Below are 27804 nucleotides of genomic sequence, written 5' to 3'. Positions count from 1 at the left end.
AACTCTGCTTATCCAGTGCTGGATCTAAAAGCGAAAAGTCTCTCTCTCTCTCTCTTTCTCTTTTTTGAGAAGGTGGAGGCGGAAGAGGAGGAGAGAAATGGGTACTCTCTCGTGTGTGAGTTCACGTTTTAAGAGAAGACGTATACAAATGTCAGCCTATATATAGCGGACGTTCTTCTAATCTTAGCAGTCGGCCAACAGCCAGAAATACGAGCAAAAAATCACTATAACTCTTTCCCTTTGTCTTGTCAAAGAAATATACATATAAGAGTGAAAGAAAATTTATCTAAACCCAATTTCTAATCTTTGTTCTGAGCCAATCTTTTACTATTTCGTTATTTTCCTCGAATATCATTATTTTTATCAAATGTTAATTTAACGCTATTATGTAGAGCAATAATTCTTCGTTTCTCGTCATTTCTTTCTCTTTATACTATCTTTATCTATTTATATAACTCTCTTTCTCTTTCTCTCTTTCATGAGTAGATCCGACGTAAACCACCGAGCTGCGTTACTACCTCGTTTATTTTCTCGCATGCTACAGCGAAAGCAAAAGCGCGATTACCACGTCGAAAAGCGCATAATCGAAAATAGACCTCCTCAACATCTTTCTCTCTCTCTCTCTCTCTCTCTCTCTCTCTCTCTCTCTCTCTCGTAAAGAAAGAGTTTGTTGTTTTAATAGAAGCTTAGGCTTCCTTCGAAGTATAGTTATACGTGAGCGTGAGCGAAGGGGTTGGTAGATTGTTTTTTTCTTAGAGGAAAAAATTCGGGTGAATTCAATAGAGCAACTATTATTGATTGATCGACGAGGCTATATATAAAGAACGGACAAAGATAAATCACATGTAATTATTTTTAACAAATAATGTTGTATAGATAAAGTTTGACATTTCCATTCATAGTGTGACATCCATCCAATAAAATACATTTAGGACGTTTTTAATTTATCTTTATTTGTTTTTAAAACTTCCTCGTAGGGGAAAAAGTAGTCAAATTTCGTTTACACGGATATTGACGATTTCTATAGTTTGAAAAATATATTGCTACGGGTAAAATTGTTAAAATTCTCGCTATATCAATTCCCGTGCATATTCTTCTTTAGAAATAGTTTTCTCTAATTGGAAGTAATTTAAAGATATTAACGATTCCGGTTTTGGGTGACTCACTCCGTATACGAACCGGTGATAGTGAAAAAATTCTAAATCGTATCATAGATGTATATATTTTAATGAAATTTTGGTGAATCCTTTTTTCTTTCTCCTTTTCTTTTCTTTTCTTTTTTTTTTTAACTTGACAGTTTTACTTAGGCCACTTTCATAATTACTGGCACGTATGTATGTAGATGAGAAATCGGAGGAACGTTGCATCTATTGCTTTTGAAAAAGATCTTTCTTGGCTGGTTCCCCATGCGACGCGAACGTAATTTCGATGAAAATGTCCGCGTCGTTTTTAAAAGGAGCGCGCACGCCTATCGTCGCTCGGAAATAAGCTTCGCCGCGCGATGGCCGACAATATTTTTAGATCCTCTGTGTCGTCTCGATTCGTTAGAAGAAGGCGAAGAAGAAGAAGAAGAAGAAGAAGGGACAAAGACTATTTCTCCGTCGTTTTCTCTCCCACACGTTGGCGTTCTTGTTTTGTCCTCTTACGAAACGTTCTCGGTAAAAAAACATACGTAATATCATTAAGATCCATTTTCAAATTTCCCGCCATCGCGAAACTCCTTCCATAAAGAATATTATATTCCTCGAATAATAGATTAAGCAAAAATGTTTCTCATCTATTCGTTTATTTATCTTATATTATTAATTTACAACACGAATTAATAATTCGTTTGAACGAAAGAATTCTCATCTTTCATTAGACATGTTTCAAATATGTTAGAATTTTATATCGAAATAATTAACTTATAAGAAATAGTTTAATATATTTTAATGAAAATTCCGACGTTAATGATTTGATGTCTTGAAATTACTGTAGGGTTTTAGTTTTCTATATTATAGTATACTTTCTATAGAATAGCTTTCGAAAGAGGAAGGGTATTTTAATGAGGTATCCTCAGAGGGTTGAGAGAGATTGAGCGTAAAATTACTCGATCACAGTGAAGACGACACGGTAGTGTTTTGATCGCGTGACAGCTGCGTCTCTCTTTCTCTCTCTATCTATCACCCTCACGTTGTTTAATTATGCAAACACGCTCGAGTTTACGATGGAGAAAAAAACGACTGTGCAATGGGGTTGGTTGGTTGGTTGGTCGGGGAAAACGAAGGCGTCCGATGGGAACTCTTGGAGTTGTTCGTCTTTCTTGTCTCTTCCGGTTTAACGAGCTACCACCACAATACGAATACCTAGAGACACTCTTCAGGAATAATAGATATACATAGAGAGCTATGCGAACTGACGCCGAGGGTATCGAACTCTAGCCTTTTTCCATACTGAGAAAAATCAAGAGATAGATACACTTTGGCTTTATCTACGATGATGGGATAGCCACAATTGAATTTTAATAGTTCAGCTAATCTTGTATGAATCGATACGTTAGTTCGAATCTTTTCTTTATTTTTCTCGTAAAAGAGAAAACAAAACAAAACAAAAGAGAAGGAAAACATTTCTCGATCATTCATCGGCGATAAATTTAGTTTTCCAATTCGAAATCAAGGAATTCAATATAACGACGTTAACATACATCCATTTTTAAACGTGGTTATAAGATGTAAAAATTTTACTCCTTTTTTATTCTTTCGTGAATAGTACAATGAACTGTTTTGCGACTCGTGACCTACACACCGACATTCGTAAGCTAATAATAGCTTAGCCGTCAGGTGATTGGTGCGTGTCATGTTCGTCACGATTAGTCGTCTTACGTTATTGACTTTTTTCTCTAATTGAAAAGTCTCTGTTGTTTACGTCATCGTTTTTTAACTAAATATTTCAAAATGTTACGAAAAATAATTTATTTATTTAACATTTATCGCAACCTTTTTTTCTTTCTTTCTTTTTTTTTTTTTTTAAATATTTTGAAATAGTTTGTAAATTAATAATAGCGACGAGATATGCAATAACGAGTAAGAGCAAATACTAATTACGATGATTCGTATTAAACAAGCTTCCCACGCGAATAGCTACAGAAATTCTCTCTCTTTCTCTTTCTATTTCTATTCCTCTTTTCTCTCCTCTGTCATTCATTCATTAGCATTCAATACGAGAAATAGTATTCCAGTAGACTTAATTAATTATCATCCTTTCGATCTGTTATACTTAATTAATATTTTGGATTAATGGCTCTCTCTCTCTCTTTCTCTCTCTCTCTCTCTCTCTCTCTCTTTCTCTTGCTTTCATTCCTCGAATAAGAAAAATTTTGAATTCGATACTCGAAAAAGTCGAAAATAATATTGTTAATATTAATGAAGTTGTGAAAAATCTTTTCTTTTTAGTTTCTTTTTTTCTTTTGAAAAGTACAAAAGGAACGTCTACTCAAGCAGGGGGTTTATTCAAATTCATTGTAATTCGTGGTTAGGCGGCGTTTAAGTGCGTACATCCGGAGAACACTTTGTGGTAGGTTGCTCGGTCAGCGCAATTACCTTAATTAATGTGGGCCCTAATTGTTGCCGCCAGAGTACTAGTAGCCGACGCTCTTTCTCTTTCTCTTACTCTTTCTTTTTCTTTTGCTTTCTGTACCTCTATGATACAAGATTCGTTTCAGCGTCGAGACGATAATTTTATGTCGTCGACGAATTGCGATGACGAATCAGTCGTAAAAAGTAAAAAAAGAAAAAAAAAGAAACAAGATAAAGAAGAAGGAAAGTCGTAACGCGAAAATAAATTTTCTTGTTTTATCATAATTTCGTTGAAAATTTATGTTATTATCCTTGAAAATTTTCATATGTTACTATTAATTTGAATAGTTTCGTCGGAAGCATACTGGCTTTATGCAAAATTTCTTATAAACTAATAAAAACTATGTTTCTTTATTATTTTATTTTATCTTATTTTTTCTTGTCTCTCTACTTCAAGAAATGTATAGAAGAGATTATTGTTGTAAAACATTTGATACTTTTCTCATAATTTTTATGTAAGATATTAAAGATTATGTAATTCTCGTTTCTCGTCGACGTCGTCCGCCATTTTGTTAGATTAAACCGATCGTAACGCCCGTAAATATCTGAAACGCTCTTGAGATTCTTTTTTATTTTTCTTTTTTTTCTTTTTCTTTTCCTTTTTCTCTCTTTTTTTTTTTTGTTATCACGATAGATCGATCGATCCAAGCGTACTTTCGCGTTCGCTCGTACGGATTATTTATTATCTATGCAACTTCGTTCCTTCCGTGCGTCGACTGAGCACTTTCCAAGAATACCCGCGAATCGTACGAGACTTCCTGAATTATTCAAATCCTGGATGTCAGGTATTTCTGTCCTCGCGAATCTACGTGAGCGCTCGCGCAATTTTAAAACGAATCTCTGTATGTCCCTCTTTCACTGTCTGCGTATGAGAGAAAGAAAGAGAGAGAAAGAGAAGGAGAGAGAGAGAGGGAGTAGTATATCGTTCGAAGCTTCATCGTATATAGGCTCACATTTATATCTCTTATATCGTAGTTACAGGAAACTATCGGATACTCGTCCAAAACGAAATATCAATATCTTTATTTACTTATTTGTCAATTCATAAGGAAATTTGACGTTTATTTGATTCGATAATTTACCATTTTATGTAGGAAGCTTAAATAAACTTTACCGTTAGTTCGAACGATTCACAATAGGTATGTCGTAATGTTAACCAATGATAACCAATCAAAAAGATAGATAGAGAGAGACAGAGATAGAAAGAGAAAGAGGCCACATATCCAAGAAAATTCAACCATCCCTTTCTCTCCCCTCTTTATTTTCATCTTGTCTCTTTTTCTCTCTATTTCTCTCTCGTTAATTTTAATCATTCGTAAAAGTTTCTCGTAAGAGTCACGCAAACTGTACGACAGGTGTAATGATTTTTAAACGAATCAGCTCTAAAGATCGAAGAAGGAAAATGGAAGACGGTTCGGAAGTCGATTTACAACTCTCGTGACGGCGATCTACAGAGCGTGAAGGAGATGAGAGGACAAACGCAAAGCAAGAAGAAGAAGAAGAAGAAGAAGAAGAAGAAGAAGTCTCTCTTCGGATTAACCTTGGACTTGACTTGAAGGAATGCAGCGTACAGTGACCTCCTCTCGTTCCTTCCTTCCTCAGCCACTCGCACGTTCTCGCTCACCTTCCTTCCTTGGCCGCCATCATGAACGAGAGCCACAGTTAGGTCCACCGTTGTTGGCCCAGTTCATCGACGACGCCCTTCTCTTAGCGGCCCTTTCATTTTAGTTTCACTTCTTCACTGATATATCTTTTCAAATGGGAACGAGTTGAACGAGGAAACAGATTTCTCATTGAGAACGATATTTTATTTTATGTTAATTCTTATTTTAATTTATTTTTCCTTTTCTTTTTGAACGATTTTAACAATAGTTAAGAATTCTTTTTATTTTCTTAACAAACGTAAAACTTCAATGATGATGATTGCATAAAATTGTGTTTTTTTTTGTTCTTTTCTTTTTTCCTTTCTTTCTTTCTTTCTTTTTCTTTTTTTACTCAATTCTCTCAATGAAAATAATTTCATGCAATTGTTATTATTAATATAATTATTATAATTCTTTTTTTATTTTTATAAAGAACGAGTGTATGAAACATGAAAAAAGGAGAGCATCGATATAAGAAATGAAGTCAGCTTATCGAATCAGAGAATGCACAGACAGATAGATAAACATAATTTATTAGTATCTCTCGACGAAAGATATTAGCTAAAGAAAGATATATAGCGTAAGTAGAATTATAAATAAAAGGGATATATGAAATAAAAGACATACGAGGAGAGAGGAACATTGATCTCGAGCTAAAGTTGGCTTATCCAGTCTGGCAAAGAGACAGGCACATATTTCATTAATTGCTCAACCTATAGCACTAATATTACGATCGAATTTATCTCGAACGATAGAAAGAACAGAAAGTCAATATACGTATGTTAGCGAATGAGAGAAGGTAGTGGCATAGAAGTTAGAGGTTGATAAAATACAAATGTTTTGGATGAAAAGAAAAACGAAAAAATTAACAGGAAAAAAGTTTGGAGAGAGAGAGAGAGAGAGAGAGAGAGAGAGAGAGAGAGAGAGAGAGAGAGAGAGAGAGAGAGAGAGAGAGAGAGTTAGGAATTATTATTGATATTTATTTATTGGCTCGTTGCCTCGATGGATTCATCATTCTATAAATAATCCTCAACAAAGGTGATTACGAGTAACAAAGCTCGCACTCTTTGGCTATTAGACACGTAACGACACGCGACACGCAACGTTCGTCCTCTCTGTATCTCTTTATGTACATATATATATATATATATATATATATATATATATATTTGTATTTGTGTGTGTGTGTATATTCATGACAAATGATAATACAGAAAAAGATGATAGAAAGAAATAAGGGAACAGATCGTAGATAAGAGTTCAGTTAATCGATAATAATAAGATAGCGAGTAAAGGAATAAAGTATTGGTGGTGATGGTCTTGCTATTGGCTTTGCGATGATATTAAGGTCATTACGATGACAGTATTGGTAGTGTAAGTGGTAGTGATGGTATTGGTATTGGTGGTGATGATAGTGGTAGCGATGGTTCAGCACGTTGTATTCTGTTGGCGGCCTTCGCCTTAAAATAGTACATCGATGACTTCGTACGATTATCTTCATCTGCTCTTATTTTTTTATTTTCTTTCTTTTTTTTTTATTTTTATCTTTCTTTTTTTTTGCATTTTGACGTACGTCGTACATGAGTATTGAAACGTATATTGATATATATATATATATAGCATTATAACATTGCGTATAAAATTATATTAATGTACGCATTATTATCTATTTATTCGAAGATCAAAATACGATTAAGAGATTTCTTTAGTTCTGGAAAAGTTTTCCACGATGAATTAGAAGTAAAGAGAGAGAAAGGGAGAAAGAGAGAAAGAGAGATTCGAATTTTATATCTTTAATTTTCTTTTTCCAATCGTACGAGGCGCCGATGCTCGATTAGGAATTGCGTCGATCGGTTAGAAGTTTGCATAATCGAGCCGCTCGATAGCCCGGTCGCTTGCGAGGTCTTTCTATGTGATCGTTTAGAACGTTTATTTCCGTCCTTCGTGTATATAAGCATATATATCTCTTATATCGTATCGCCGATAATGTCTCTCTTTCTCTCTCTTTCTCTTTCTCTTTCTCTTTCTCTCTCTCTTTCTCTATTCGCATTTATTTCAGTTAACTTTAGATTTGAAAAAGTCGAGGCGTTTTTTAAAATTGACTGCTTTATCTAATCGTTAAGTAGCAAAAAAAGAAGAGAGGGAAGGAGAGAGAGAGAGAGAGAGATAAATGTTACGTGAACGCTAACACGTTTCTAAGACACGTTTTCTGCTTGAAACAGGACAAAACTTGTATGTATATAAGTACATCTACACATAGTGTATAAAAAAGTAATGGAGTAGAAGGAGAGGAGGAGGAGGATATCGTTAGGATATTCTGGGCGATGCGATTAGACATTTTCGATAAAACGTCTTATCGGATAAAAATAATAACGCGTCATCGATGTCGCGAGTTAAGCAATAGCCCTCTCGCATTTGCAATACGATAATTTTATTATTATTATTATTATTATTATTATTATTATTATTATTATTATTATTATTATTATTATTATTATTATTATTATTATTATTATTAAATAGTAATAATAAAAATGATAATAATAGTAAGATTAAAATAAAATTAATAGTAATAATAGATATATTCAATTTAAGGAAATTCATTCATCTGTTGACTTTGTTTCAGAAGACGTGGGCTATAGGAGTATCGAGATCACGTCGGCTTTCACGCATCTACCTCAAAAGGGTAAGCTCGCGTGGTCTTCAAAGTAAAAAAAGAAAAAAAAAGCTATAAGAAAAGAAAGAATTAGTAGGAATCCATTCATCCGAACATGGTTATAACTGTCCAAAGGCAATTCTCTTCAAACTTGTGTGAAATTACGAGAGTACAAATGGCATTCTATAACGTGCAGTAATGCCAATATTGGATATTATCGATAAAGTTCTATCCGCATTTAGCGAACAATTATTTATAAAGAAAGATCGAGAAGCGAGACGATAGAAATACGTTTTAATATCAATTAATATAAATTACATTGTTTATTATTACTGCAACTACTGACTTCCTTTTTTTTTTTATCTTGTCACACATGTCAAGTATGACATATACGTACATTGAAAAACCAAAAAAGAAAAAGAAAAAAAAATATTACCAAGCGAACGCTGGATTCATTAACATTTGTAATTTATTCCATTTGTACCTAGTTTTTACCTAGTTCCAATGATTACAATATCAGTAGTTTGACATTTGTAACTTTCTCAGCCTATTAAATATTAATGAGCATTATTAAAAAAATGTGTTATCGAAGAAACAAAAAGGGAACTTTTAAGTAGATCTAATAAATGGCCAAATGACGAAGTACATTTGATTATAATAATAATTATTATATCGGAATAGCTTCATTCGTTGTCGTAGTCGTTGTTGGTAAAAGTCAATCACAGGAAAGTCATCGTCGAAGAAGTGGTTCGTTTTTCGTTGGTTCGTTCGTTAGCTAGTTCGTTCGTTAGCTCGCTCGCTCGTTCGTTCGTTCCGTTGGCGGCGAGTCGCGTTGCGAGAAGAAAGCAATAGCGCTATAAATATCTCGTGGTACCTCTCGCGGATCCGCTTGGCGAAACTTGTTTGCTGTAGCCGCTTGAGGCGCGTGCGAGGAGCTCGGATTGGTTGAGGATAGAAGGCTTCTTACCCCTCCAACATAGTCGCATGCTCTTCAAATAAGCCCTCCCTTTCCCTCCCGCGGCCAGTGTCGCGTTCGGCGGCCGTCGTCGCGCTTCCGTGAACGATTCGTAAAGTATTATCATCGGTAACGCTCCTCGGCATCGTTTAGTCCGCGATCCGCCTCGCGAGCGAGCGAACGAGCGAACGAGCGAGAGAACGAGCGAGCGAGCGAGCTAGCGGTTTACTTCCTTCGTTACCTTCTTTCCTTTTTTATCTCTTTTTTTCATTCGCCTACGGATTACCATTAATACGTTGTAACTTGGTTTCTCTTTCCTTCCAGTGGTGACTCTAAATTTAGCGCTGACCGCCGTGTCTTGTCACGTCGTCGTTGTATCACCGAGGAATACGTTCGTGTGGTGTTTCTTTCTTTTCTCCTTCTTTTTCCTTTTCTTTCTTTCTTTCTTTCTTTCTCTGTCTTGTTTCTTTTCAACAGTTTATTTTTCATTATTATTACTATTACTATTATTATCGTTGTTGTTATCATTTTTACTATTATCTGTATCTGTTTTTAATATTGGTAGTTCTCTTCGTTTTTGTCACCCAATAAGGACAGAGTATAGATTAACCGAGTCGCGTATAATCATGTAGTAGTACTCATCGAGTTTTTCAATTTACTCGATACACAGTAGTGCGATCGAGATTTTTTTGTGTCTTTCTTTTTGTTTGTTCGTTTGCTGGTTTGTTTGTTTGTTTCCTTCTTTCTTTTCGACATTAATACGGTTTTGTGTTTACCTACGAAGATTGACTTGTATATTCATCATCAACGACAACGTGCGACGATAAGGAAAAATCTGAATTTTCTCGTTGACGATACGAGAAGATGAAGAAATATTTTTGAGTTGTGTATTTCTTTTTGGGAATCAAGAGTACAAAAGAAATAAATATGAGGCTCCACGTGGAGCAACCTGCTCGGCCACTAGCGCGTTACCCGCTCGAGGCGGTTGCCCGAGACTCCTCGCGATTTTTACCAGATGTCTGCTGTTATATGTACTACGTAGAGATGGCCAGGGACACCCCGGGCTCGCCTATGTCACGCCCGCGGGATTTGGGTAGCGGAGGAGGCGGTGGCGGTGGTGGCGGTGGCGGAGGAGGCGGTGGTGGCGGCGGAGGAGGGGGAGGAGGGGGCGGGGGTGGAGGTGCTGCAACGGCCACCTTAACTTCCGGCGCCTATCATGCTGCAGTTGCTACCACCGATCCAACGACCCTGCATGGCCACGCTTTGCAACAGAAAATACTCGAGGTAACGTATGCCTTCGTGGGCGCGACATTCTTTTTATTATCAACGAGTTTTATCTTTCTTTATCTTTCGATCATTTTATGTTTGTTTGTCCGTCCGTCCGTCCGTCCGTCCGTCCGTCTTCTGCTCGTTCGTTTATCTCTTTCTTTTTCTCCGGCCCTTTTTCACTCCATTGTCCACTTCTCTTTTCTTTTTCCCATTCTGATTCTTTTCAGCCATATATATCGTCTTTTCGATGCAAGCGTCGATCGATATTACATCGACGAATTAGTTCAAGGCCGAGAATGGTCCGCTACCATTGCGCGCGGCCGCGCTGGCGATCGTTGTAAAAGAAAAAAAGGGCGGGAAATTGCACTATCAGGAAACGATAGGAAAATTGAATTTATAAGTGATTGCAAATTTCTATACGACTGTTTCTTTTTCCTGCTCCCTTGCTTGCTTGCTTACTTGATAAACGAAATTTTTCTACGATCGTTCAGGGATTGAAAGGAGAAACTTGTAAATAAAAAGTAAGACAATTTTCTTTTACTATACCGATCGTCATCGACGAATATTCATGGTACAGAGGAAACATACAAATAAATAATACAAATTGCTGATTGAGTTCTTCTCTCGTCATTCGTCTTACTCGCGTAGCCCAATGATAATATGTATTCTACTCTTGACACTTGAACCACATGCATGTCACCAAAGCAAAGCCCAGAGTAAGGTCGATAGCTGATCCGAAAGTCGTCCAATCGGTCCAAGAAAGTATCTAAAGAATTCGGAAACTTTAAAAAAGGAGAAGAGGTAGAAGAAGAAGCAAAAGAAAAACAAGTATCCCGAACGAAAATAATTTACTGTACCTGAAGTCTAGCAATGACCAAGATAACTATTAAAAGTAGGGCGAAACTATTAACAATCAGGAGCGCCCGTTTGCAAGTTAATATTGTATTTCGTGATCTTCCTGATCCGATTAGACCATGATGAAGATTGTACTCTTGTATCCAAGTTCGAATACTAGCGTCTATTTTGACGTCTGTTATGTCTGAACTGACGATAGTCTGAAAGGCGATCTGTTTTTTTTAGAATGTACGATCTAAAGATGGCCAAGGACAAGGTCAAGGTCAACGAGAAGTTCAAATTTGTGATCTCTCTCTTCCTCTTTCTCTTTCCTTCTTCTTCAAACCAACAAAGTTTTGGACTTTAGTAACACAAAGTGAAACACAGAGAGAAAGAGAGAGACACAGAGACAGACAGACGGACAGACAGATAGAAAGAGAAAGCAATCATTGTCGAAGCAAGGAAGCTTGCGTGCTCGACAAAGTTTTGCGGTAAGCGGAGCGAGTCGCGGCTATTTCCGTTCGATATACTAACAAAGTCGCAGGCCAAGGCCACGGAATCGAGGGGTGCACGGCAAAGGGGACAGGGTGGCGGCGCCAGTGCTACCCTAACGTCGCAATAGCTCGCGAGACAATCGGCGCAAAGCAAATGGCCGCAGGGTGCTCTCACACTGATCTTTGGTGCTCCCAGACAGATAGGACAAATCTCACGATTATACGCTAAAACCGTTGGCCGTTGCTCGGTGAACTCGCTTTAATTGATCGATTAAGAGATATTTTTATCATTATATATAGGTGCCTCAGATACGTGTATATAATATATATATATATATAAGCGTGATGATAAAGTCAAGTGTATTAGATAGAAAAAAAGGAATTGTATTTATGGAACAAAATAAGTAACTAAATGTTTTATGATAGAATAAAAGTAGATTAAAGAATAAATTGAAAGCACAATTTTATATTCAATAGAAAAGAAAATAAATGAGCACGTAAATGAATATATATATATATATATATATATATATATATATATATATATATTAAGAGGAACTGAACAAATAATTAAACAGTTAATAGGATGGAAATAAAAGAGCTTTGTAAAATAGGAAATAGAACGTGGAATATATTGGTATAAAGAGAAACAATGGAAATTATTAATTAGCTTCTTACGAATTTATCACAAACTATCGTTTTCGTTAAAAACCTGATCTCTTTCCCTTCAGATCCGACGATGTCTTCGTTAGATTTATTCTTCCTTGTTAGAAAACGTAAGGGCCATTTCGGAGAACGGAAAAGAGGTTTTCTTTTGCAAAGGAGGACGTAGGTACCAAAGCCAACTATCAAAATGGTCGCCTTCAAGGCATATCCTTTCCATCCAGAAGAGGAGGATATCTCGTTACGAGGTATAATCAGTGCGAGGGTTCTCGCCTTAGTTTGTTCCGTAAAATTCATCCTATCGTGTTCTCTGCATTGGTTTATCGGATGATCGATTTTTTAGTGAGATTTCTTTTTCTTTAGACAGCAGCAGGCATCTTCAGAACGTCGAGAAGAGCGAGCAATATCGAACGTATATATAAGATCGAAACGCGTTCTTTTGTTCGATCTCTCTCCGAACAGTGCTAAGAGAGAGAGAGAGAGAGAAAGGGTATACACAATTTTTTCTAGTGGTAGATACAAGTCGCATTCGAGTTCGATCAAATAAAGTTTATCTTTCATGCAATTATTTCTTAGTATGTATCATCGAAGATATTACCTCCTGTAGTTCTAAGAATTCTATAATAACATTCTAACCACGTTGGGAATTTATTTGATGTTTCTGGAATGTTACAAACTCACTCGATTGTATGGTATGTACATACGTATATCTAACAACATAAATGTATATGAGAATAGGTGGATCATCGATCATTATTCTCGTAGTTACCTCTAGCGATGAGTCTTAGATAATTCTTGGAATAATATTTTTAGACTCCGGAAAGAAATGGAATAGAGTATCTCATCGTTGCTAACTAAGAGAGGAGCAACGATACGCACTGCGTCGATTTTACTACGTGCTCGTTCATTCGCGGACGTAACCAATTGGCAAGAGAGCTAACGCTTTGGCTCCTCTGCCGTTTGTCGTCTGTCGTCGACCCACGCATTTCCTTCTGGGCGAATGCCATCCATCTTCCCATCTTAACCATGACTCGTGTGGTTCTGATTATTTCAAAAAAAGTCTTTTTATTTCTTTTCTCCTTCTTTTCTTTCTTCTTTCCTTCTCTCTCTCTCTCTCTCTTTCTCTCTCTCTCTCTCTTTCTCTCTCTCTCTTTAACAGTTACATGTATTATTTCAAAAAATTCAAATCTGGTGCATTACCCTTGAGATGTCTGGGTTTGGTTCCAGCTACAGCAGCACCATCAGCTACAGCAACAAATCCTGCGGCAGCAGTATCAAGCACAGGAACGGCAATTGGCCGAGATGCACGAACAACAAATGCATCAGCTCAAGGTATTACTCGACTTCTCCATTTTTTCTCTGTTCTTTTATTTTTTTATTTTTACAATCATATATTATTTTATTCGATCGACATTAAAAATATCGGTGTCAATCTGAAATAAAAGAAAAAAGAAGAGAATAAATTTGCTGGCTAGGACGTGGTATTTTTTTCTTTTTTCCTTTTTTTTACGGAAGTATATAAAATAAATCATATTTTAAATGGTCGAATTGAATATAAGAATTGCATGTCAATTATACAAGTACATTTATAAATAATCATTTTATTTCTTTTTTTGTGACACATAATATAATTATTATCGAGAATCTTGAAAGAATAGAAAGAGAGATGCAACGATAAAGATTTTGATCAACCAAGATATTTCGAAGCTTATTATTTATAAACAACGTTGATGGTATATATTTTCCAATATACGAATGTGTGTGTATATATATATATATATATATATATATATAAACGATATTATACATATATACTATATATATTTAGGATTGCTTCGAGCAGAGCGCATCCTTGCATCTTAGTCGACGTTCTCTGTCGTTATCATCATCGCTTACGTGTTCAAAAAAAGAAATTGATAACGAAGTGTACAATAATTTTATTTTTGGAATCATTTTTCTCTCTCTCTCTCTCTCATTCTTTCTTTTCTTCTTGATGATAAGAATATACGTGTAATATATACACATATTATCTCTTCAACGAGTTGTTCAATATTTACGAATCATTTAGAAATTGAGCATCTATGTTAAATCTCATTAACAACAATAATATCACAAGGACCAACATACATCGTGTTTGATATAGCTTACTCGTCGAATTTAAAAAAAGAATGGAAATTCGCGGCGTACACTTGCCTGTCGGTAACACACACGCACATCGAGAGTCAATCCATTCATTCGAAGTATCCGCGAAGAGTCGAAAGTCCGGACGGAATATTCCTCTCATTGTTGTGTGTCGCTATGTCGAGCGTAGTATCGTGCGTCATAGAGGGACGACACGACAACTCTGATGATGATAATGATGATGATGATGATGATGATGATTATGATAATGATAATGATAATGATAAAAATGATAAATGTCGATTGTGAAAATAAATCGCTTTATTTTCGTAGCACGACAGTAATACGAAATTGTATTATGCGGTTAAAAATGGCGACGAGAAGAGAGAAAGTGAATGATCGTCTCTCTCATCATCGTGATAATATTTTACGCGTGCGTGTGTGTGCGTATGTATTTAAAGAACGTGGGCGCTAATTCGAAAGCGGAATTATGCAGCCGAGCAACAACGACGACGATGTGTCTTGACGTAATTGCAAGCCTTTTATTCTTGGAGTTCTTGCAACGAGTGTGACACCACGATGTGTTCTTTATAACGGTTTATCCCTCTCTTTCTCTTTCTTTCTTTCTTTCTTTTTCTTTCTCTTTTTCTATTTTTCTGTGTTATTTTTGGCATCAAAAGCGCATAAACCACGCACTCCCCCGTGTTCACCTGTCGAGAAGGAACGCGCCCGCGCACACAGCCGTCACTTCCGCTAACAGGTGCGAGCAGGTGTTCGAGCGTACAGGTGGAAACAGGTGGTTCCGTTCAAATTTCCCGCGTAAATACGTAGGCGTCGCTGTTGCGACGCTCTTTCTCCCGGGCTTCTCAAATTACTTTCTTTTCTTTTGTTCCTTTTTTTTTTAATTTTTAATTTTTTTTACTTCTTTCGTCTTTATTTTTCATAGATAAAATTCTTTTCATAGATCAAACGTTAAGTTTAGAAAAGAATGTTTTGTAATGGAATTGTCATGTCTCGAAGAAATTGTCAGACGAAAATATCGTTTGTTACTATATTTTAGTAGCACTTTAAGAGAGGTAACGCTTTAATCGTAGCTTTGGGAAAAGCAGAAACAATTGGAGGAGCAATTGAGAGAAAAGGAACGATTAGAGGCACTCAGGAAGAAGGACAAGCATGACCATAGCGCCATCGCTTCGACGGAGGTCAAGCAACGTCTTCAGGTAGTTCTTTTTATTTTTTAATTTTTTAATTTTTATTGTTTTAAATATTTATTATCGCCGATTTAATTTCTCGTACTTATCTTTTTTTACGATCGCAATTGTTAACATAGAGTTTCCTGGTGAATAAAAAGCAAAGGGAGGCCGCTGCTGCGGCGAACGGGGCCGTCCCTGGTACGCCTGGATATAGAAGCTGGTGAGTATAATTTTTATTTTTCATTAATTAAACAAAACAAAATAAAAATATTCGCGTACACACACACGGATATATATATAATATATATATATATATATATATATATAATTGATTAGATCAAGTAGATCTTAATAGAGAAAATAATTTATCTATATCATATGAAATAAAAACGGAAAAAAAATAGAGTTATAAAAAGAAATTTCACGGACGTCTATTTTTGTAAGACAAAGTAGTTATCTTATTATATAAGAACATTATTATTATATCGTAGATACCCCCACGTGACACGTTTTACACGTTTACCATCGAGTTAAGATATATAACATACAAAGAGAATACAGAACTAGCTGACACGTGCGACGCTCAAGTTCATTATACGATTGGCACGAGAATTGATCCGGCAACGGTCCAACTAAATCCGATGCTTCATTATCTATATTCGAGTTAGTTAGTTAGTTTACGATGTTGCCGACCGAGTCGAATTGAGATTCGCACGTCGTTTTTGTTTTAATGGCTTGTTGTTAGGTCGACTTGGTAGCCCCGTCTTCGTTGTCCTCGTCGTTGTGTCCTCCTCTTTCTCTTTCTCTTTCTCTTTCTCTTTCTCTTTCTCCTTCTCCTTCTCTTCCTCTTCTTCATCCTCTCGTTTCTTCTTGTTCTTCCTCTTTGTCGTCGACAGAGTAACGGTAATAGCACAACCTGGCCCAGTTATCCATTTAGCTACGGGCAACGAGCTCTCGAAAATATTTCCTCGTCCTCGACCAGACGAATATCATTTGTGTATCTGTACAAATTAAACGGATGGTACCTTAATCGGACTTGTCCCTCATCATCATCATCATTATTATTATTATTATTATTATTATTATTATTATTAATATTATTGTTGTTATTTTTATTATTATAATTATTATTTCAAATGGAATTTATCAAGTTATAGTTTGAAAGATAGGCAGTCCAGTTTCTTTTTTTTTTTTTTAAAGAAGAAACGTATCACGAAAAGAATACTACTTGATTCTCCTCTTTTTTTTAATCGAAATTATTGTATTTTTCTCTTTTTTTTTCTTTCTTTCTTCAGGTTGCAGCCACAGTCCGAAACAACGAGCAACACAAATTCCTCGCATCCTTATCGTATGCCACAGATGTTGCAGGAGAAGTTCGGCGATGATTTCCCACTGAGAAAGACAGGTATATATTAACGAGGATCATAGTTTGATGTGCGCAACCTCGTGAGGATTAGTCTCTGTGTGCCAGTAGAATGCCTACTAAAGCATGGATTTTTTTGCGATCGGCCAAGTCGCCCTGTCGCGACACGATTTACGTTTTTTTTCCATGAGATGATGACGATCCCCCAGAAGCAGCAGCTTAGCGGCCGACCCGCTCGATTTCTCGAATTTCGTTATCTCGCGTTTTCATCTTCCTCTTCTTTATTTCTTCTTCTTAAACGAAGAAGACGTTAGCGATTTACGTGATCCGCGATTAATATAATTAAATTACAAAAACAAATGTAAAGAATTCAAGTCTAACCGTGCGTCGTTTCAATTCGTCATTTAAAAGCACGCACATCTTTTTCTTTTTCGACGAAGTCTCTCTCTCTCTCTATCTTTCTCTTTTACTTTTTTCTCTCTTTACGTGCAATATATAATACATCACGTTTATCTTCGTCCGCCTAGTTTCTTTATTTTTAATTTTTTTTCTTTTTTCATACTTTTTTTTTATCATTTTATTTTATTTTATTTTTTTCTCTCTCTTTGCTTAACACGCCAAGATCAGCACTTTAGATCGAGTGTGTGTGTTGCCAATTATTAACGTTATTAAAAACGGAGATTTACAATAGAAACGACGCGAGAGAAAATAAAAAGAGAATAAATAAATGGATCCTCCTTCATAAACAATAAATAATCAAAAAAAGAAAAACTAAAAATGAAAGAAAAAAGAATCAGTAATTGAAAAAGGTGCGTCGATCTAAATAAAAATAACATTTCTCGCGTTTTTATAAACGATCATCGAAAAATCGATTCGTCGTCACGAAACGTTTAACGAATTCGAAAACGTCGCGTTCTCGTATTCGTCCTCTTCTTCTTTCTTCCACCTGGTATGATAATGACCGACTAACCCTGGCTGAAAATTGGCCAGCATCGGAGCCGAACCTGAAGGTGCGACTAAAACAGCGCGTGGAGAGGAATATGGCGGCCTTGCGGCACTCGCCCCTGATGGCACGAAGGAAGGATCGTCTTCTGTCGCACCTCAAGCGGAAGTCGCTACTAGCAAGTACGTCACCTTCATTTTACGCTCAAGAGGACCGTCTTCGGACGAACTCGCAAGACCATCCTCCGCGCGTGAGCATTCGCCGAAATTTCGTTGCACCCGTGTTCTTTTGATTAATCATGATAGCCATAATAATAATAATAATAATCATTAATGATAATAATATTAATAATATTAATAATAACAGCAATATTCGTTAGTTTTACTTTTCTTGTTTTTAATTCATTTATGTTTTTATATCTCTTATCTATCTATCTCTCTATCTCTCTCTATCTCTTTCTCTCTCTCTCTCTCTCTCTCTCTCTCTCTCTCTCTCTTCCTCTCTCATTTCTCTTTCTTTCTATTTTTTCCTTAATTTCGTTTTGTTTTGTTTTGTTTGTTTTTTTACTTTCCCCCTTTCTCGTTTTGGACTGTTGACTTGTTGAATTATGCTATTTTGTCCAGTTTTAACCGCATGAAAGATCCTTCTTACAATAATATACACACGTATGTAGAAGAGAATACGTACGTCCGATCTCGCACCCGTAGATCGTGAGTACGGTGAGGTTATCAACAGTTTTCCACATTTTTTTGCCGATACGTAAGCAATGCAATTTCGATGGAATTCGAGCGCCTCGTCGATAGAAAATTCTTTTTTATTTTTTTAATGTTTGACCGAGGATCTTTTTGTTTTGCTAACGTAGAACATACCCGATCGTTTTCAGATGCTGGTAGCAATCCAGAATCGGGGCCTAACTCACCACCGACTGTTAATAATTCTCAGGCGAGTCCCACCGCAGGAAGCAATACAGCGATACAAGAAGTAAATTATATTGATCGATAAGTTCTTATTCGCTTATAATTTCGGAAGTTTCACGTCGTGTCATTTCGTAGGAAAGCGAAAGTACGAGTTATGGTGGTCCGCTGACGAGTAGTAGTCAACAGGGAAGTCTCTCGGATCTTTCGTTATTTAGTTCACCGTCCATGCCCAACATCTCTTTGGGAAGACCTCAAATTCCATCCAGCTCGGCTGTAAGTTTAGATAATTGTCTGTTTGATATCTAATCAGCTTGGTTCGATCGACCTGGTTTGATCAGATTTTGGATTTGATTGCGTTATAAGTTAGGTGTTATTTCAAGTCGGATTATTTCGGTATTGAGTTATAATTACGTAAGAACATAATAATATTTTTTAGCAGAGCGGATCGAAATTAGCACCAGTCTCTGAAGCTGAAGTTCGTGCTGCATTCACGGCTCGTCTTGGTATGCCATTGACCGGTCAGATGTTACCAGGCACTTTACCGTTCTATCCATCGCTAACGGTCATCGATGGAGATCCTACGTACATTCACAAACAAATGCAAAATTTGGAACAAGTGTCAGTAGGCAGCAGACAACATCCGGTATATCATACCGCACCGATTACGGATACACAAGTAGCACATACAAGACTGCAGAAGGCTAGTCACCGGCCTTTAGGTAGTATGTTTTCGCTTTCTTCCCTTAACAAACAATTCCACGTGCGTGCTCTGTTCCGTTAAAACAAACGAAAGCTCACCAGGAGAGTCAACACGAAACACAGCATGCACTTTCGCGATTTATCTAAACTCAAACGAGACGTTGGTTTTAAATTTATTTTCCATCATCCAGGTAGAACTCAATCCGCGCCATTACCTCTTGGTCATCCGATGTTGCAAAGTGGGATGATGGCACCACCTGCGCATTACGAGGAATATCTGATCGAGAAACAACACCATGATCAACAACAAGCGCACAATTATTTGAAACAACAAATTCGTCAGACCGTCTTAACGCGAGTTAGTTCTCGAGGACAGACCAATCAGTTGGACGAAGCGCCAGAAAGCGAGGAGTCCGAGGTGATAGACCTTACGGGGAAAAAGGATTTATCGGAGGAAAGCGAGATTTCGAAACAACAGAGGGATCGTGAACAGTTTTTGCAACAGCAGAGAGATCTGATGATGAGACACACATTACAGACGAACGAGTCGACGGCCTATTCCGGCGGAAGGAGTTCGCAATCCGCCAGACCACTCTCAAGAGCGCTCTCTAGTCCGTTGGTACATTTAGGTAATTATTCGGAAGTAATAGTGATTGATGGATACACAAGTAGGAACTACGTAAGGAATACAACACTTCGTAAGGAACAGTAAATAAAATATAATTATTGATTTGAACTTTCACGAAGGACCTCAGGGTGGCGGTGGTGATATGTTTGCTCGGGGCTCACCTCATCGAGCTAACACGGGATTGGCATACGATCAATTGATGCTGAAACACGCCTGTGTTTGTGGTGAAACTGTAAGGGGCCATCCCGAACACGGTGGTAGATTACAGAGTGTCTGGGCTAGGCTATCGGAGACAGGATTGTCTCAACGTTGCAGTCGAGTTCGTTCTCGTCAGGCCACGCTTGAAGAAATTCAAACGTGTCATAGCGAGGCTCACACGCTTCTATTCGGTAATTATAGAAAAAGCATGCTTTTATAGGAAATTTTAAACTTGTGCCTCTATTTAAACTTGAACATTCTTTCACGTAGGAACGAATCCTTTGAATCGTCAAAAGTTAGATATGTCAAAGCTTCCACAATTGCCGATCATTGAGTTGCCTTGCGGAGGAGTAGGCGTTGATTCCGATACAACGTGGAACGAGTTAAACACGGCACCTGCCGCTCGAATGGCCGTAGGTTGCGTCGTTGATCTCGCTTTGAAAGCAGCGATGGGTGACATCAAGAATGGCTTTGCAGTCGTTAGACCTCCGGGGCATCATGCGGAGAGCAATCAAGCGATGGGCTTCTGTTTCTTCAATTCCGTGGCGATCGCTGCTCGTCTGTTGCAACAAAAACTTGACATCAGAAAAATATTGATCCTTGATTGGGTAAGAACACGAGAATGTTAATTATCTGCTATTTCTAGTGCTAAGCTAGATTTACTATTTTCAGTATCATTCGAGGACAGCTAGTATTCTCGAAAGACTTCTTGAAAAACGTTATATGATAATAATTTTCTAGGATGTTCATCATGGAAATGGAACGCAACATATGTTCTACGACGATCCTAGAGTACTTTACCTCTCCATACACCGACACGACGAGGGTAACTTTTTCCCAGGTACGGGTGGACCAACAGAATGTGGTACAGGCGAGGGTTTAGGATATAACGTGAACGTTGCATGGTCTGGTGGATTAAATCCACCAATGGGAGACGCCGAATATTTGGCAGCCTTTCGAACGATCGTGATGCCGATCGCCAAGGTTTTCGATCCTGAAATCGTTCTAGTTTCTGCGGGTTTTGATGCTGCTGTTGGTCATCCAGCACCTCTTGGTGGCTACAAGGTCAGCCCTGCGTGTTTCGGTAGGATGACACAGCAGTTGCTAACTCTCGCAGGTGGTAAGGTCGTTCTAGCTTTGGAAGGTGGCTATGACTTGGCAGCGATCTGCGATTCCGCTCAGGAGTGCGTGAGAGCTTTGCTAGGTGATGAACCAACTCCAATTCGAGAGGATGAACTCACGCGGGCTCCTTGCCAAAATGCCATTGATACATTACAAAAGACTATCGCCATTCAGGTAATTTATAGACAACAATAGTTTATAATAAAAGATCATATCTGTCTAAGCTTCAACTAAACGTTCAATCTTAACTATTTGTTCTATCTTAATACAGATGTCTCATTGGCAATGCGTTAAACTCTTCGCTCATACCGTCGGTATGAGCGCAATTGAGGCAAGCCAGAAGGAACACGACGAAACGGAAACAGTATCTGCGATGGCTTCGCTTTCCATGCAACAGCCAACGAATCTTACGTGAGTTTATTATTTTTGATATCTCGTACACATATTTAGTATTATTACTATTACAATTCAACGGTACATTATTAAATATCGTTGAGTACCTAAGTGATGAATATATAAAAACGTATACCGAAATATCGAAATCTGTGCGAAAATAATTATCTCCTTTCAATTATTTCTAATTGATTTAGAATCTCTTCTAATTTAAATACTCGTCGACTAATTAATTGCTATTAAATATTAACGAAAGCATCTACTCGTTTCGTTTCTCATAGAACTACGCCGGATCATTCCCGAGAAGTCTCTGAGGAACCGATGGAGCAAGATGAGGCAAAATGAAGCGTATTCGTTTAGATGTTAGCGATCATCGATCATGTTGAAAACGAATTGAGAAACGTCGTGACCGGAGCTAGGAACCGAAAGCATGGAAACGAGAATGTCTCGTTTTCTCAAAGATACATGTAGATCATGGATTCGGTATGTTACATTTGGAAAGATAATCCATGAAGAGTCTACGTTGATGAGATCATCGACGTGTCTTTTGTAAGTCGTCGATGACCCTTTGCTGGCGTTTTTTGAAAGACAACAAACCATTGGAAAAAATGTGAAATTTTTGTCGAGTTAATATCGTTCATGAACGAGTTGTGTAATGCGAGTACTATCCGTGTAAGATTACTACGAGCGGAAGAGCCGTTATTTGTCGCTTCTTATTGGGTAATCTAACTTTGTTTTTTTTTCTCTCTCTCTGACATTTTTCCTTTTCTTTTCTTTTTTTGTTTCATTTTTCTTTTCTCATTCTTTTTATTTAATTGTCCATCACAGAGTATACGATCCATTTTCGTTGTAAAAAGTTGTAACTGTATAGACACAGTTTTTTCAAAGGAAAAGGTTAATGTACGGAAGAAATGGTTGACGGTCCTCCGTTCACATTGGAAGTCTGTTATTGAGAACTTCTTACCAGTGTCTTACTAATCAACAACGAAGGATCCCGAGGTTTGAGATAAGGAAGAAATGAATTGTCAACAGGCACAAACATAATTCTTTTATCAACGATAATATTATATAGAATTAATAAAAAAGAATTGACTCTTAAAGACAATTAATTATTTCGTGCTGAATATTTAATGCATCGAAACAACTTACTTCTTCTTTGTCTCTTCTTTTTTATTTTTATTTCTTTTCCAATCCAATTGCAATTCTATTAAAGAATTGTGTTATGTGTCGTTGACAGTGTTTGGAGCGTGCTTATTAAGGAAAAAAGGTATACATATATATTTCCGATACAACGTTATATATATATGTATGTATATATATATATGTATATATATATATATACACATATACATATACATATACATACGTACACATAAAATACAATCTTATGCTTATCGTACTTGCTTTTCATATACGTTATGAAATCGTATTCTACATCTTATACGTACATAAAATTTAAAGTAAGCGAGAGCGAGAGGGAAAGAGAGAGGGAGAGAAGGAGAGAAGGAGAGAGGGTGAGAGAGAGAGAGAGAGAGGGAGGCTTGGAAACAGGGAGAGGGAAAGAAGAATGCATATAAGACTTCGCGAGCAGATTAAAGAATTGTCACATTTCTACAGTGAATTGTACAATTAGGTCACAATTAATCTATTGTTGGATCTACTCTGTATATCAAAGAAAATTTTGCCATTATTGGTGTAAATAATTTTGTTTTGTATATAACGATATTTCATTGTTACATTTAATGTATTTCGTATTAACCCTTTGATTGCAGCACATTTTAACTGGAAATTATCTGCTGTGTGCTATACAATGACATTTACATAACGTGATGCAAGTTGAAGAATACATTATAGCCATCATTATACCTTAATCATTCATTATTACTTAATCGGTTGACACGCAACATGTAAACTATATTCGTATTCAATTTTATTATCAATTTAAGCAAACAATGGATGTTTTGTTTCCTACAAAATTTATTGGACATACACTTGCGCCTTTCATCAGTAATCAACAACTTTTTGAAAACGTATATATACGTCTTTTACAATAAAAGGGATTAAAGTAAGGTAAGAACAACGAATCGTACGATAAATTTAATTGATCGTTGTACGAATTTTTGAAGTTCTTAATTATATAATTCGTCTCAGGTTGCGTTATATATATATATATGTCATCGTTGTTTCTTAGCTCTCACTTTTATCTTGCACGCGAAGTCTTTCACGCCATTGGCTGGCTAGATTGCATTGATATATCAGGATTTGATAAGTGTATTAAAAAGACAGTAGAGTTAAAGATACATTGTTCGTCTTCTGCCAAAAGGAAACAAGAAAAAAGAAAGGAGAAAAAAAGAAAAGAAAATGCAAAAAAAAAATAATAAAAATAAAAATATGGCAAAGATACTACGTGCGTTGTGCTGGTCACTGGCGCTTTGTTTTCACCTACATACATATATGATTTTAATCTGTTAGAAAACATTCTTATTGTCGAAGAAAAAGCTGTCATGGCACAGCCGGAAGTCCTCGTGAACGGTAGTGTATCATAAACATATGAAACACTATAAAAGATTTTTGTATTATTTATGTAACACAACGGGCAATTAAGAATGATAGTTAATAATCCTCTATAAATTAATGTTACTTCGAGGTGAAACACTGTATTTGTTAAATGTTATTGTTATCTTTTTGTCACAAGTCACAATCAATGTTAAGTTCATATTGTAAAAGTTAATATTTCTTTAGTTTAAGTTTAGTATAATATGTTTTAAGTTTCACGTTAGATAATTTTTTGTTTGACAACAAACAAAAATTGAGTTATAGAGGATTAATAAAGAAGTGCATTTTTAGCGTGCTCGTTGGTATAAGATATCTTCGTGTTTATATTTGAAAACAATTATGATGAAGGTAGACGAGAACTTCGTTGATGAATTTTATAAAAGTTCTTTCTTCTTTCAAAATCATATACATTTTGCACAGTTTGTGTATTTATACCCATTACCAATGTACGTTCGCGAAGGCTATTATTATACGCTCAAACGTTTTTAACAATTTCTGATCATCCGACATCTCTCTTATCGTTGGAATGATTAAATTTTTCGCTTTAAGATAATATTTGTAACGCGGTAGAAATGACAACGGTATTATTAATAATTATACATGTGCGTGCTCGATTATATCCCTTGGACGGTATTACAAAACAAATTCCGTGAGATATGAGAATTTCTTGAGATATAATTAAAAAATTAAGTAACACTTTATTGGATATAACGACACACGTTGCGCGTATTTGTGTTAACGTTTCATGTGTTTTATTATTACCGTGTAAAAATCGTCATAGGAGACACTGCCAAATTGAACCATGGCATAATGTAAAACGTGTAACGAGTTTTCGTTTATATTTTTCGAGCATGCAAAGATGCACCGATGTATTAACTATCCCGTAATCCGTTGCAATTTTAATGACGTTAGATATTTAAAAAAAAAAATATTATATATGTATCAGATTGTCCTTTGTATTTTGTCTGTTGAAAAAACCTTTCACGATGATTTCATTTCTTACTACGGACAAAGGCTGGTGTGATTTTTGTGATATTTTGTAAAAAGGTTTATTAACGTATGGTTAATGAAGGATGTAACGTTGTCGAGGAATGCGGGAGAGTTAGAGAGAATGTTAGAAAGAAGAATGTGTGAGAGTTAGTGAGAGCTAGTAGTGAGAGAGAAAATGGCAGAGAGACAAGGAGGATAGGAGAAAAATATACTTCAGATACAAGCATTTATTTTTGTGTCATGCATTTTACGAAAGCAGAGATGAATTTAAGAACATTTATTGATATAATAAAAAGAACGAATTAGAAGAATATATTGTATATGTAAAGTGTTTGGCATACAAACGAAATAAAAAAAATATATATATATATTATATATGAAATATATATATATATATATATAATATATATATGTACATTATATAGCTGTATATCTCACGATGAACAAAAAAATGGATATATCGTTTATCGCAAGAATCTCAAGTGTTTGTTAAATGTTGTCCCTAGATATTTACACAAATGAAAGAGAACAAGAGCAATGTTGAATTATTGAAAAATTCATTTGCAGTGTATTTTCAATACGAGCCCAGCCTATGTGTGTGTATACATCAATTTACGATAACAATCTAACCAATGAAAACATCTAATAATTTTTGTAAGAAAATCGGTTTTAAGTGTATATCATTCGAACGGATGATAAATTGATTTTATTGTAACATTATGGTAAATAATCTTATATAGACAAGTGTATTTAACTATCTATAATTTAAGAACGAGTCGAATGAGCGACTTGTTGTGATTGTTAAAGCAATCATAGCGGCGATGCAGGTGCGAAACTCGAACTTTTTGTACAATACAAATTAATAGCGACGGGAAATTAAGTTTTCGTCGTAGGCCTACAGAATATGTACTTCACTTATGGCCGGTGTTAATGATGCAAAGATGTCCTGCGTCCTTTTTTTTTCTTTTTCTTTTTTGTTTCTCTGTTCTTTTGGTTGATCTTATATCGACACATTTTTAATCTATTATTTGATAAATTATTCATTACGATCATTCAAAATTCTGTGAAAGTTTTTGTTCGATAGGGGAAGAAACCGATAACATTCCTGTATCATTTATAACGGAGCGATACAAATTAGATATAAGTGATATTACGCTACATTAAATGCAGAATATAACATGAAGATAACCGTTATAAGAAAATATTGTTACATGGATGCGAATATGATGTCTTTAAAGCATAAGTTTAATGCAATAGCTATACATTTTTTATGTATATAAATGTACTTCGTAATATAATTTTAAATAAAAAGTATAGTCATTGTGTTACATGATGATATAACTTAGCTAATCATATTTTACGTGGCTATAACATGCAGCACCTTCGTGATTTGTTAAATCTCATACTGAAATTATATATACAGGATGTGCAGTTTAAATGTATATACGCGATAATTTCTCTAAGTATTAAAAATGCAATAAATTTTTTTGCATGTTTAATATTTAAGGAAAGTATCGTGTATATATATATATAAACCGAACATTTTGTTTGTATATTCGTAGACTATTTCCTTAATAATTATATTTCCTTTCGGTGACGTAAAAAATAAAATTAAATTTTTTATAATATTAGAATACGCGTAAGTACCGTTTTTACTACGATTCCAAATAAAGGTAATTCAAATGATTATAGGACAAATAGTTAGGAGGCACGTACTACTTAACAGGTAATAGTATATATCTATCTATATGTATATATATATATGTATATTTGTATATATATATATATATTCATATATATCATAATATTAAATTTAAACTATTTATATACATATAAATATTTCAGATCAAATATTATTATTTACTATTTAATTAATAATACATTTATAAGATAATAATACAATTTATTTTAATTGTTCACAGAACCTACGTGCTTTTGGACTTTACTTATGTGTTATGCCTTTAACGAAGTCCCATGCACATCGTTGAAGAAAACCAATTAGAAGCACCGCAGCAAACGGACTTCCTTCGTTCCTGAACTGGAAACACTTCATTGTATATTTCTATACCCTGAAGATCACATGTAATTAAGCTGAAGTGCCGAAAAATTGGAACATCAGAAAAAAATACAAAATGAACCATCTATCGGAGTTTATTAATCAGAAGAACTTCAAGACCGAAACGATTTAACTGCGAAATTTATCATAGTATCTCAAATACTTTATATCCCAGTTTTAATTCTAGATAATAGTTTATTCATATAAGTACCTTGTAACTGTTTAATAATATAACTGTAATGATAAAATAATACAATAAAAATAATGTTTAAAGTTATAAATTGTTTTAAATATTTTATTATCCTTACCAAAAAAATCCAAATACCCTCCTTACCTAAAATCCTAAAACAGCCCTTACCTAAAAAACACCAAGTACGGTCCGAAAAAAATTTGATTTCACCAAAATAAGAAATATACAAAGGGATGGCATGATTTTCTGCAATACCTCTTCGCACATCATGTGATCCTAATACAAAACTCGGTTTGCGGGAAAAATT

General features: G+C 35.7%; 1 protein-coding gene across 12 annotated transcripts in view; it reads left to right on the top strand.

Annotated features, from left to right (window-relative positions):
• Positions 1–26579, top strand: part of LOC122629080 (histone deacetylase 4) — a 53343-nt gene extending 26764 nt beyond the window's left edge. For 5 of the 12 annotated variants that reach the window (XM_043812100.1, XM_043812102.1, XM_043812103.1 and 2 more), the window contains 16 exons: positions 7884–7943; positions 9911–10152; positions 13356–13460; positions 15344–15469; positions 15580–15662; positions 16738–16847; positions 17796–17930; positions 18632–18729; positions 18801–18938; positions 19102–19387; positions 19556–19993; positions 20112–20381; positions 20461–20798; positions 20932–21486; positions 21584–21723; positions 21987–26579. In XM_043812100.1, coding sequence (XP_043668035.1) covers positions 7884–7943; positions 9911–10152; positions 13356–13460; positions 15344–15469; positions 15580–15662; positions 16738–16847; positions 17796–17930; positions 18632–18729; positions 18801–18938; positions 19102–19387; positions 19556–19993; positions 20112–20381; positions 20461–20798; positions 20932–21486; positions 21584–21723; positions 21987–22050 — 3188 coding nt within the window. In that variant the 3' untranslated portion in view covers positions 22051–26579. Of the gene's footprint in view, positions 1–7883; positions 7944–9124; positions 9260–9433; positions 10153–13355; positions 13461–15343; positions 15470–15579; positions 15663–16737; positions 16848–17795; positions 17931–18631; positions 18730–18800; positions 18939–19101; positions 19388–19555; positions 19994–20111; positions 20382–20460; positions 20799–20931; positions 21487–21583; positions 21724–21986 lie in introns of those variants that run through there. The other 7 variants (XM_043812107.1, XM_043812110.1, XM_043812109.1 and 4 more) reach the window with 6 other exon arrangements.
• The last annotated feature ends 1225 nt before the right edge of the window (positions 26580–27804 follow it).

The sequence above is a fragment of the Vespula pensylvanica genome, chromosome 5, assembly GCF_014466175.1.
Source record: "Vespula pensylvanica isolate Volc-1 chromosome 5, ASM1446617v1, whole genome shotgun sequence".
NCBI classification, from domain to species: domain Eukaryota; kingdom Metazoa; phylum Arthropoda; class Insecta; order Hymenoptera; family Vespidae; genus Vespula; species Vespula pensylvanica.
This window is presented reverse-complemented; position numbering and strand designations above follow the sequence as displayed.